The sequence below is a fragment of the Lithobates pipiens genome, unplaced genomic scaffold (genome assembly GCF_037356315.1).
Source record: "Lithobates pipiens isolate NorthernLeopardFrog02 unplaced genomic scaffold, aLitPip1_a1.2 Scaffold_16, whole genome shotgun sequence".
Lineage (NCBI taxonomy): Eukaryota > Metazoa > Chordata > Amphibia > Anura > Ranidae > Lithobates > Lithobates pipiens.
This window is the reverse complement of record NW_027507748.1, coordinates 227,287,025-227,300,506: the sequence shown is the minus strand read 5'-3', so window position 1 is coordinate 227,300,506 and position 13,482 is coordinate 227,287,025. Positions and strand designations below refer to the sequence as shown.

Below are 13,482 nucleotides of genomic sequence, written 5' to 3'. Positions count from 1 at the left end.
GGTGACTCGGAAAGGGGGAGTTCCTGCACCTATTGTCTCAGAAAATAAGCCCTGGGAGTTTCAATTTGTATGCAATCAGGCAGGCCCTTGCACTACATGGTTTTGGTAAATCTGAATACAAAAATCAGCAGAAAATCTGATAGTGTGTATGGGGCTTTAGTGAAAATCCAAAAAATAACATCAACTATAATTATTCAAAGTGTTACACATCATAATTGAGGCTTGATCTTCACAAATCAAGGTCTTCTATAGATTTTTACATTTTACAAATTAAACAACAGAATCCAGCATGATATGAAAAGGTTCTTACTGTGAATTTGTTGACTTTTAGATACAGGAACTGTAAAAGCCATTGCCATTGGGCTAAAGCTTATCTAAAACAGAAAATAAAAGAGCTTATTAAAAATGTACTAACGGTCAAAAAAGGAGAAGTAACATTACTTAAATATTAGTTGTACCTGAGCTTTCTGCTGTGGGAGAAAGCACTAATGTGAGACCATAACAAAATATGTTCAGGTAGTTGTTCATATTTAGGCCTCATGCAAACAGGACATTTTGGATACTCTCCTAAAAGCCTTTCCTTCTAGCAGCAGCATTTTGACAGAAAAAACATGTGACGCTAGTAAAAGTGTGTAATGAGTTAACCTCCCTGGCGGTGATCCCGAGTCTGGCTCGGGTTGGGATTTTACTATCATAAACAGTAACCCCGAGCCAGACTCGGGATCGCATCGCTGGATACAGGGAGGACACGGAGAAATTACTTACCTTGTCCCCTGGATCCTCCGCGCTGTGTGATCGAGCTGTCCTCCGCGCCGAATGCCGCCGAGCTCCGCTCCCTGCGACGTTACAGCGCACAGGAGTGGAGATCGGCACCAAATTCAAAATTCAAAAAAGTAAAACTACACAAAACACACACAGTACTGTAATCTTACAGATTACAGTACTGTATAAAAAAATACACACCCCCTTGGTCTGTGCAGCGCCCCCGAATTGCACTTATATTATATTATAAATACAGTTTTTTCTGCCTGGAATTTGGAGATTGTCCATAGCAACCAAAAAGTGTCCCTTTTTCAGTGTTTTAGGATTTGATTACATTGAATATTGAATAATTTTTATTATTATTTATTATATTATAAACTTTATCATACCCGGGATGTCTGCTAGACTCTGGTTTGAACAGATTTAAGGGAGTTATTCCTAAGAATTACAGGACTACAATATAAAACGCCAAATTCCCATGCAAAATAATTGTACCGCTTTCAGCACCTAAAACCAGAATGAATCATACCGCCAGGGAGGTTAAAGCAATGTTCCAGCCGAGATTTTTTTTTTTTAAGTCAACGGCTACAAACACTGTACCTGCTGACTTTTAATAAGGACACTTACCTGTCCAGCGAGCCCGCAGTGTTGGCCACCCGGGGCCGATCCGTCCATCGGATCGGGTGCTGGTGCCACCATCCTAACAAAGGGAAACAGGCAGTGGAGCCTTGGGCTTCACTGCCTGTTTCCTACTGCGCATGCACAAGTCGTGCGGCATTTTGTGACACACATGTCCCAGAAGACAATGGGGCAGCTTGCCAAAGAGGAAGAACAGCCGCAGAATAGGAAGAGGCAGATTAAGAAGACTGCCTAGCAACAGGGGTTTCTGGTAAGTAATTTTTTTTTATTTTTTTGAGGAAAGTTTATGTAATTATTTTTTTTTTTTAGGGTGGCTCTCCGCTTTAAGGTGCATTTACAGATGTCAAGCGTTTGGCTGTTAATTTATTTTTAATAATAATATTAAATTATAATAATTTATTCTGGCCATTTAAAAGAATTACGCTTGAGCGCTAAATGCAGCTAGCATTAACACGCTAACAAGCATTAACACACATTCAAACAGGATGCACTGGCAGTGTTTTTTTTTTCTTTTGCATCCGAAAGTCCTTGCAACTAAACACTGCTAAAAGTCTATGGGGGTTATTTACGAAAGGCAAATCTACTTTGCAGTACAAGTGCATTTGGAAGTGCGATCGCTGTAGATCTGAGGGTAAGATGTGAAATAAGGGGAAAATCTGCTGATTTTATCATCCAATCATGTGCAAGCTAAAATGCGTTTTTTTATTTTCCTTGCATGTGCCCCTCAGATCTATAGAGACTGCACTTTCAAGTGCACTTTCTAGTTTGCACTTGTAGTGCAAAGTGGATTTGCCTTTCGTAAATAACCCCCATGTGTGTGCCTGGACACATAGGCTAACATGCAGAGGAGTCTAGAGGAAAAAAAAAGGAAAAAAATAGAAGTTGCTGCAAAAAACATCCAGCGCACATGAGGCCTTAGTTTGCAGTTAAAACCAAGATATACCTGGATGAACAAAAAAAACTATTATGCAAGAAATATCGAAAAAGTATCTTTAAGTTTGATGAACAAGAGCTGGCCTATATTTTTAGCTGTGATTTAGCTGCCAAAGAGACTTTGTGACTCTAAAAGCATGGTTAGTGAATGATGCCAAATGGAATGGTAGGAGCCAAGGCATCAAACTAGCATCATGCTTTAATGTGTTATGCTCAGTTTGGCTTTTGAATATGAATGAGAGAATATTTTAAAATCAGTTTCCACCTCAATAAATTATAATTTAAATAAGAAAATCTGGAATAAGTGCAGATTAAGCCACACATCACCAGCCACCAATATATATGGGTCCCGAGCTCCACAATCCAATTTCATACTTGATATCTGAACATTTTAGTGGGGATTTCTGCTGGCTAGTTCATTATATATATATATATATATATATATATATATATATATATATATAGGCACCATGTTTTGTTATTTATTTCAAAATAAAGTTGATATATTCCAAAGCTTGAAAATGTATCTCCCTAAACCAAACCCACACAGTGGATGGAAAATGCTAGCTGATTTACTTTTAATTAATACCTGCTAATAGTGGGGCGGGGCTGTTCATATTACTTTTACTACTTTTTGCAATAAAAAAGGTAGCTTTGTACAGTATGTGAATTAAGACACTTCCAAAAGATATTCCTGTAGACAAATGTTGCTGCAAATCAACAATTATACTTTGCATACATTAAATCCTCTTAACTGTTTTTCTAAATTATACTGACCGTGTATAATTTAAAACTTTTATTTAAACATATTCCTCAATCACCACAAAGGATTTATCCACTTTGAGTGCATCAAATGCTTTTGCAAATCCATGTATTACCTCGTTAAAGTAGCAGTGACATCATTATTGTACAGTACATATCCTGGCAACAAAACAGAACTGTGGGAGAGGCCAAGCAGCTTTAACACTACAGGCTGCCGGCAGAAAACTAGGTGGGGGGGGGGGGGGGGTGGATGAAGGACCAGTCAACACAGAAGCCCTGACACAAATATATTTAACACGTCTGTACATTTTCAGATTTATAGCTGTGTCCTACCTTGCCCCCATGCATTGGGTTGCCATACAGCTCCTGGCAGTGCACATCCTCTAGGTGTTGGGGACGGCTCCGTTTAATGTGTGGAAAAGCAGTGGCACAGTCATAAGCTAGATACTGATACACATGCCATGTTCTGCCAAAGTCTGAAGATCTCTCTATTATCATGCCAGCTGGTCGGGGGCTCTGTAAAATGACAGCCAAAGAAAGGAAGGAGGACATGTTAAGATAGCTAAATCAATATTACATATGTTACACATAGGAGCACAGTTCTGTCACCACTCAAAATCATGATATTTCGAGTCAGCTTCCATGTTTCAGTTATTATCACCAACCATTTTTCAGCTACAGCTTCTATTTCCTTTACTGCTTGTTAAAAACAACAGTACCTATGTTAACATACATACATTTATAGAGATTATATTCCTTCTAGAAACTGCAGGATTTTGGTCAACATACTGAATGGCATATATACAACATTAGGGCAGACAGTTACAATACAATTCAATACAGAGGGCTCAGAGGACCCTACTCATTAGAGCTTACAATCTAGAAGGGAGGGTCAAGTGAAACAAAAAGGTAATAGCTGTGGGGGATGATCAGTAGATGATTTTTTTTAACCAATACAACATCTCTGCAAATCTTTAAAGGATAACTAAGCCCAAAAACCACAGTTTAATATAGAAAATTTTGCAAATGATATTGCAAAACTAGATTTATTTTCCTTTTTCCCCAAAGCTTTTTTTCCCTTTAATTTTACCTAGTGATCCTGAAAGCACAGGAAGGTGTTGACTGATCACATTTCTGGCAGAATAAACAAATCATTTTTGCATTTATATAACAGAAATAAAAATGCTTTTAATGTCCCCACAAGCCCACAAACCAAAGAAGACCCTCTGAAAATGAGACAATTGTGAAAACTGCCCTGTCAGACAGCCTGCCCTGTGATAGTGCCACATAGGACACTGTTTAGTGAAAAAAAGATGCCCTATAGTAGTGCCAACTAAGCGACTACCCTGTGAAACATGGACTGTCCTATGAAGGAGTATCTGGGGAGAGAATGCCTTGTTGTAATGACATGTAATAGTGTCCCATGATAGTGCCATGTGAGTGTCCTATGGCCTGTTATAATGCCACATGGAAGAGTATCCTGTGGGAGACAGTGCCTATGAGAAAAAGTGTCCTGCTATGATGCCATGTGAAAGTGTCCTGTGGAAGAGGTTGCCCTGTCATAACATCATGTGGAAGAGTGTCCTGTGAGAAAGAGTGCTATGTGAAGGAGCTTCTGGTGAGAGAATGCCTTGTTGTAATGCCATGTAAAAGTGTCCCATGTTAGTGCCATGTGAGTGTCCTGTGGAAGAGATTGCTCTGTTATAATGCCATGTGGAAGAGTGTTCTGTGAGAGAGAGTGCCTATTTATAATGTCCAGTAAAAGTATCCTGTGAGAGAGTGCCCTAATATAGTGCCATGTGAAAGAGTGTCCTGTGAGGCCGCGTACACACGCGCGGACTGTTCGCCCAACTTTGTCCGCTGAACAGTGTTTGGGCGGACAGTCCGCTCGTGTGTGGGCTTTCAGCGGACAGTTTCAGCGGACAGTTTGACGGACAAGGTTTTTCGGAATTTCCGAAATGCTGTCCGCTGAAACCTTGTTTCAGCGAACAGTCCGCTCGTGTGTAGGCTTGTTCGTCAAACAAAGTTGCGCGCATGCTCAGAAAGGATTTTCACGCCGAAAGCTATAATGCAGTGTATAGGACGTCGTATTTTTCGTCCCGTCGTACGTGCCGTTCACGTCATCGCGCACGGTTTCAGCAAACTGTTTGTCCGTCGTGTGTGGCCATGTCCGTCCATGCTAAGTTTGAGCGGACTGTTTGCCGAAACTGTTTGACGGACAAAGTTGGGCGAACAGTCCGCGCGTGTGTACGCGGCCTAAGAGAGAGTGTCCTGATAATATGCCATGTGAAAATGTCCTGTGAGAGAGTGCTTTAGGAAAAGAGTGAACTGTGTCAGTGTTTTAAAAGAGAAAGATTGTTCATGTTTCCCATGAAACAGATTGTTTTGTGGGAAATGCCCTTTGTTGAAGATCGCCTTTTTAGAGAAAATGCTTTGTGAAAGTATGCAATGAGAGAAAAAGTCTGTAAAAAGTGATATAGACTATCCTGTGAGTGAGAGGTAAAAAAAAAAGAAAAAGAAAAATGCTTTGAAAGAAAAGCTCTCCATAGACATGTGTATGCATTATACATCCCATCCATCATGCAAAGCTATACAGAGACATTCATAAACTTTTCTGTTGACACCATCAGGAGTCCTATGGCCTTTTACAACATATCATAAAGCATGTGTGAGAGACAGAGAAAGCAGGAATAGCAGGAAGGCTTCTCTGGTAGGCTCTAAATGACTGGTAAGAGGTATAACTAATAAAACATTTTTTTCCTGCCCCTTTCCTATATATAAACTCTTTGACAACCACCTTGGATCTGGTTGTGACAGCTGTATAAGTGCATTGATCCTAAAGACATTTTTTTTATTGAAAATGTGCAGAAATTAAGATACTTGCCAGCTTTCTGAAACAACAATTCCATTAAACAATTGTTAGACAGTATCAAAGTAAACACAATGTGGAGGATTTCTGTTGAGACAACTGAATGGCATTTAATGGAAACCTGGGACTTGCTCCTTCAGGCCAGAGCAATGGGTTTGGTTTTACCTCCAACCCCATCAGCAAAAAATGTACCTTTCATTTGCTTTCCTCTTCCTTCTTCACTGGGAGCTGAGGGATATACCCAGTACTTCTGGGCATTTTTACTCACCCATGTGACAAGGGCGGGGCTAATGTTACAAGGTAAGTACATACAGATTCACGTATGTCAGTAGGCACATGGTACTGCATACATAGTGGTTTACAGTAAGATCACTTGAAGAATGGCAAATCTTATATTTTAATTCCAATCAAATTACCCAGCATGTACATTTAAAGGGGTTGTAAAGTTTTTTTTTTTTTTTTAAATAACAAACATGGAATGCTTACCTCCTCTGTGCAAGGGTTTTCACAAGGCCCCAATCCAACTCTTCTGGGGTTCCCCAAAGGCGCTCCTGGCTCCTCCTTGCATCGAATGCCCCCTCAGAGGCTGGTTTTCTAAGGGGGCCCTCGTGCGGGCACGCTCCAGAGTCCTGCTGCTGCGTCCACTGACACAGACAGGATTTGGCTATGCCCCCCGGCTCCCATGTCACTGGATTTGATTGACAGCAGTGGGAGCCAAAGGCTCCTGCTGCTATCAGTCTGTCCAATTAGGACCCGAGACTGCAGCTGGAGTTGCTGGATTCGTTCTTGTCGCTAGAACGATCGGGTTCAGGTAAGTAAAAGGGGGGCTCTGGGGGGCTACTGCACTACAGAAGGTTTTTCACTTTAATGCATGGAATGCATTAAGGTGAAAAACCTTGAGGGCTTTAAAGTGGGAGGTAAGATTAAACAGAAAATTATGTACTTTATTATATACTTATGACAACCTTTTCTGATATGACAGAATGCTAATTTTCACAAACTACCTTGCTGCTTACTGCAATTTTCTGTCCTAAACAAGGCAGCTGTAAACCATGTGAAGTTTAAGCAACAATTATTGAGATACAACAAGCCCGTTCCTGTGCGTAACTACAATTTTCCATGGTGACATAGCCCATACTGAATAAAACATACCCTGAAATCCAGAGTGACATCACTGAGCTGAAACTTCCTTCCCGTGTCAAATTGCAAGTAAACTGAAGGAAGACCTGTGCAGAGAATCACAAATACAGATATTTGTTTTATTGAAAAAAAAACAATGTACCTTACTAAGTTGTATAAATAAATTAAAAAAAATAGCTTTCTCTGTAACATGTCAACTTTTCATTAATTGGAGTAGGAAATATAATCATTTACAGGAAACTATAACCAGTTGCAGCAGTTGTATAATATACAGAGACTTCCAATATCCATTGTTTTTTTTCACATATCAGCTGGGTGATATAGTTGACTTCAACTGACCAATTACCAATTATTTGTATGACATGCAAGTGTGACCGACGCTTAATGGAGCCGGTTCACACAGGTCCAGGGTGGCCATGGAGTGGATTGCAAAAGGGTCCTGTGCGTGTTTGGGTCCAGTTCAGGTGCAAATTCAGGAAAAAATTCTGATCTGAATCGCACCTGAATCAGTGACCATGTGTGCTAACTAAACCCCTGTTTTTAAAACATACTGTTAACCACTTTCAGACCGGACCATTTTGCTGGTAAATGACCAGAGGTCTTTTTACACTTTGGCACTGCGCTGCTTTAACTGGTAATTGCGCGGTCATGCAATGTTGTACCCAAACAAAATTTGCGTCCTTTTCTTCCCACAAATAGAGCTTTCTTTTGATGGTATTTGATTGCCTCTGCGATTTTTATTTTTTGCGATATAAACGTAAAAAGACCGCAAATTTTGAAAAAAAATGATATTTTCTACTTTTTGTTATTAGAAAAATCCAATAAACTCAATTTTAGTCATACATTTAGGCCAAAATGTATTCAGCCACATGTCTTTGGTAAAAAAAAAGTCAATAATTGTATATTTATTGGTTTGCGCAAAAGTTGTCACATCTACAAACTAAGGTACGTTTTCTGGAATTTACGCAGCTTTTAGTTTACGACTGCCTATCTCATTTCTTGAGGTGCTAAAATGGCAGGGCAGTACAAAACCCCCCCAAATGACCCCATTTTGGAAAGTAGACCCCCTAAGGAAATTGATAAGAGGCATGTTGAGCCCATTGAATATTTTATTTTTTTGCCTCAAGCGATTGAATAATGACAAAAAAAAAAATTTTTTTTTTTTTTTACACAAAGTTGTCACTAAATGATATATTGCTCACACATGCTATGGGCGTATGTGAAATGACACCCCAAAATAAATTCTGCTGCTTCTCCTGAGTATGGGGATACCACATATGTGGGACTTTTTGGGAGCCTAGCCGCGTACGGGGCCCCGAAAACCAAGCACCGCCTTCAGGCTTTCTAAGGGCGTAAATTTTTGAGTTCACTTCTCACTACCTATTACAGTTTTGAAGGCCATAAAATGCCAAGATGGCACAAAACCCCCACAAATGACCCCATTTTAGAAAGTAGACACCCCAAGCTATTTGCTGAGAGGCATGTTGAGTTCATGGAATATTTTATATTTTGCCACAAGTTGCGGGAAAATTACAAACTTTTTTTTTTTTTTTTTTTTTTTAACAAAGTTGTCACTAAATGATATATTGCTCATGCATGCCATGGGCATATGTGAAATGACACCCCAAAATAAATTCTGCTGCTTCTCCTGAGTACGGGGATACCACATATGTGGGACTTTTTGGGAGCCTAGCCGCGTACGGGGCCCCGAAAACCAAGCACCGCCTTCAGGCTTTCTAAGGGCGTAATTTTTTGATTTCACTCCTCACTACCTATTACAGTTTTGAAGGCCATAAAATGCCAAGATGGCACAAAACCCCCACAAATGACCCCATTTTAGAAAGTAGACACCCCAAGCTATTTGCTGAGAGGCATGTTGAGTCCATGGAATATTTTATATTTTGCCACAAGTTGCGGGAAAATTACAAACTTTTTTTTTTTTTTTTTTTTTTTCACAAAGTTGTCACTAAATGATATATTGCTCACGCATGCCATGGGCATATGTGAAATGACACCCCAAAATAAATTCTGCTGCTTCTCCTGAGTATGGGGATACCACATATGTGGGACTTTTTGGGAGCCTAGCCGCGTACGGGGCCCCGAAAACCAAGCACCGCCTTCAGGCTTTCTAAGGGCGTTACAGTTTTGAAGGCCATAAAATGCCAAGATGGCACAAACCCCCCCCAAATGACCCCATTTTGGAAAGTAGACACCCCTAAATTTAGGGGTACACTAGTGAGACTAGGTAATAAATGGCGGGTGCCCTGAAACTATAAAAAAATAACTAACCAACCAGCGTCACCTGTAACAGTTATATGGTGATCACTGGTGAAAGGGTTAACTAGGGGGCAATCAGGGGGCTTTATGCGGTAGTATATGGGGGTCCCTGGCGCTATAAAAAGCTGCAGCGAACCTAAATACCTGCCTGCCTAACTAGCGTCACCTGTGACACTAATACAGCGATCAGAAAAACGATCGCTTATTAGGCTGGGTTCACACTGGAGCGATGCGGGAACGCCACGAATGCGCGGCGGGTTCCCGCATCGCATGCCTCCCGGCGGCAGTTCACACTGCCCTATGCGAACTGCTGGGAGTGTCAGTGAAATGTTACTGACACCCCCAGATCAGTTCGCATATCGCAGTGCGATCTGCAAACTCGGATCGCATGGTGTGAACACCCATGCGATCCGATTCTGCTGCGGGCCAAAAAAAGGGTCCCGTGCGAATTTGCGGCGGGTGCGGCGGGTGCGGCGAATGGCTGAACTCGAATCGCACAGAGATCGGATGTGATTTGCACTGCAGTGCGGTGCGAATCACATCCGTTCTCATAAACCGCTGCAATGTGAACCCAGCCTTAGTGACACTGGCGACGGGGGGTGATCACGGGGTTAAACCTTTATTGGGGGGGTTAGGGGGGTACCTTAGAACTAAAGGGGGCTAACCCTAACTGCCCTAACAGTTATTAGTCACAAATGACACCCGCCGGGTGATCAGGGGGTTAAACCTTTATTAGGTAATAAATGGCGGGTGCCCTGAAACTATAAAAAAATAACTAACCAACCAGCGTCACCTGTAACAGTTATATGGTGATCACTGGTGAAAGGGTTAACTAGGGGGCAATCAGGGGGCTTTATGCGGTAGTATATGGGGGTCCCTGGCGCTATAAAAAGCTGCGGCGAACCTAAATACCTACCTGCCTAACTAGCGTCACCTGTGACACTAATACGGCGATCAGAAAAATGATCGCTTATTAGGCTGGGTTCACACTGGAGCGATGCGGAAACGCCGCGAATCCGCGGCGGGTTCCCGCATCGCATGCCTCCCGGCGGCAGTTCACACTGCCCTATGCGAACTGCTGGGAGTGTCAGTGAAATGTTACTGACACCCCCAGATCAGTTCGCATATCGCAGTGCGATCTGCAAACTCGGATCGCATGGTGTGAACACCCATGCGATCCGATTCTGCTGCGGGCCAAAAAAAGGGTCCCGTGCGAATTTGCGGCGGGTGCGGCGGGTGTGGCGGGTGCGGCGGGTGCGGCGAATGGCTGAACTCGAATCGCACAGAGATCGGATGTGATTTGCACTGCAGTGCGGTGCGAATCACATTCGTTCTCATAAACCGCTGCAATGTGAACCCAGCCTTAGTGACACTGGCGACGGGGGGTGATCACGGGGTTAAACCTTTATTGGGGGGGTTAGGGGGGTACATTAGAACTAAAGGGGGCTAACTCTAACTGCCCTAACAGTTATTACAGTCACAAATGACACCAATGCAAAAAAAAAAAAAAAAAAAAAAAAATGACATTGGTGTCACTGTGACTGGGGGGCAGGGGTAATTGGGGGGGTGATCGGGGGGTAAAGGGGGGGTGTGAGTGTGCCTGGCATGTTCTACTGTGTGTGTGAGTGTTGGTGCAACTTACTGATCCGCTCTCCTCCGTGTCGGAACGGAAAATACCGACACGGAGGAGAGAATACATCACTTCCTCTCCTGTGTTTACATTACAGGAGAGGAAGTGATGTCACCGGGGATTTCTATTCGTCGGGAGCGATCGCGAGGGGGTGGCCATGAATGAATGGCCGTCCCCTCGTCCGGGATCGCTCCCGTACGAATTCCGACCGCCGCAGGCACCGGGCGGGGGCCCGATCGGGCCCCCGACCCGCGGGAGGCAAGGGACGTACATGTATGTCCTTATGCCTGCCCGTGCCATTGTACCGACGTACATCGGCGTGCGGCGGTCGGCAACTGGTTAAACAGGTTCATTTGGTTGGAGAGCAGACTGGTTGGTGAGTTGAGCTGGGAATTTTCTCTGGTTTTGTCCGAACCGGTGAACAGACACGCACTGGACCCCAGGCACGAACCTGCAGCCTCACATATGTGAACCTGGCCTAATACAGTTTTTTTATTATATAAATCACATGTATCTGATAATTTATAGGTGAACAATTCAACTTTCATCAGTAGTTTTTGACACTAAGATTGCAGAGTTTTAAGATCTTGGTGCAGACATGGTAGATTTTAGTGCCCAAAGATCTGGTAAAGAATAAACTAAACATGGCCATTTGGGGCAAAGTGACAGTGTCTGTGTAGGCTCTCTCTCCCCACCCCAACTGATATTAACCTTGCCAGTGTCATTTGACAGTGCCCAGGCCTAGCAATTGGTTAGAGTCAAGTATTGTCAAATGGGATCAAGTCACATGATCCCCTATACCAGGAAGCACTGGGTACTTTTGCTGGCTGAGGTAGCTGGCAAGGTGAATATTAGAGGGTTGAGAAACCCTTTATATAAAGCTTGTCACTTACCCCATTAAGGCCAAAATGACATTGTGTGTCAATAAGCTCCACTTTTATTTTTTATTTTTTTATTTTTTGGAGGTGGGGTCAGTTTTGCATGGGCTGGAATCATGTTGTGCACTCCCCTGCCCTTTAAGATGCTCACTTTGTGTATTTTGTAAATATGTTTCTCAATGTTGATACATATTTTTATTATAGATGTACATTGTCTTCCACGAGGAACCGCCCCTGAAGAAAGGACAAGTTCCTAAAATGTGTTGGGCTTAATTACCACAATACTTATTTAGTATGTGTATTTTTTGTACATTCTGATATTGTTCTTAAACAGTCAAATTGCAATGTTTATGCAGATATTGGCTTTTTACAATATTTACTAAATGAAAACTTGTTATAAACCATTACTTTATTGTTTTCCATTATCCAGTTGCCCTTAAAATCCCAATCCTGTATGGGGGACCCCTTCTCACACTTTTACATTTTGCGCATTCAATGTGACACAATGTGAAAGTGGCACATTTATGATTTTGGCTCAATACATTAACTGGCTAATGCCAGAAAAGTGGCACAGCAGCTTTATTGAATTCCCCGTATTATCTGTTTGTGAATTGATGTCTTGGCGATTATATTGGTGCCTGTTCATAAAACAGGCTGTGTTTGGAAACTGAAGTGAATGAAACCCGTATTACAAGGACACGTTTAAATATTCCCAATACGTTTGAACCCGTTCCTAAATTACATACCGTTTTCTGATTGCCACCAACGAAGATGACCAATGGGTGACACCACATTAATAATTCGGTGACTGAGTGCTGAATAAGGGTCTCGTGAATCACAGCGACAACACTTTAGCTGGCCCTGGAAGAGATAGAGTGGTAGAATGTTAACGACTACAAACTACTGAGCACTGGAGACTTAAGAATGGCAGTACTGCACGTCCTAATGTACAGAGTATTTCAGTACAGTTTACATCTTATTATAACAAATAATTACAGTGTTTACTTCATACACAAAATAGTTTATTGGAAATTTTAAAAAACTAAGCCAAATGTGGCATATCTTTTGTGCATTTAGGAAAGCATCCAGCCTTTTTTTTTTTAAAGCAATCTACTGAGTTGGCCAGAACTGTTTCTTATGTTTTATATATATACTACAGCTAGAGTAAAAAAAGATCATTTTTCCAAGCACTCGTAATTTTTTGCCATTGCTGTCTAAAAGAAGAAATGACCTATATACATGGATTGAATTTAGGTTTCGGGAATTGTGTCTGTTAATAGATTCCTATGATAACAGGGTGAAAGTTATCTAGGGTAATGAAGTGAAATTTGTCAAGGCCCACAAACAAGCCTTTGTAGTGGCCTTTGTCTGGCTCTGCTGCATGAAGTAGGTGAAAGGTTAGTGGGTAAAAAGTCAGCCTGTATAAGGCTCAGGCTTGTCTGTGCTTCACTCTAAGCTGTGTGCTAAGAATTCCCACAGACACAGCTGCTTCTACTACAATACTTTTGTAGTTTTATATGTCTCACACAAAGGTACCTATTTAAAGACCAGTGAAATAACCTATTTTTTTTTTTTTTTTTGGTCACATTTGT

The 13,482-nt window shown here is 41.9% G+C and overlaps 1 protein-coding gene across 3 annotated transcripts in view; it reads right to left on the bottom strand.

Moving 5' to 3' along the window:
* LAMB3 (laminin subunit beta 3) overlaps nucleotides 1–13,482 on the bottom strand; it is a 135,304-nt gene that overhangs the window by 69,577 nt on the left and 52,245 nt on the right. For all 3 annotated transcript variants that reach the window (XM_077481156.1, XM_077481155.1, XM_077481157.1), the window contains 4 exons: nucleotides 12,637–12,751; nucleotides 7,118–7,191; nucleotides 3,430–3,612; nucleotides 311–374 (listed from right to left, as the gene is read on the bottom strand). In XM_077481156.1, coding sequence (XP_077337282.1) covers nucleotides 311–374; nucleotides 3,430–3,612; nucleotides 7,118–7,191; nucleotides 12,637–12,751 — 436 coding nt within the window. The remainder of the gene's footprint in view (nucleotides 1–310; nucleotides 375–3,429; nucleotides 3,613–7,117; nucleotides 7,192–12,636; nucleotides 12,752–13,482) is intronic.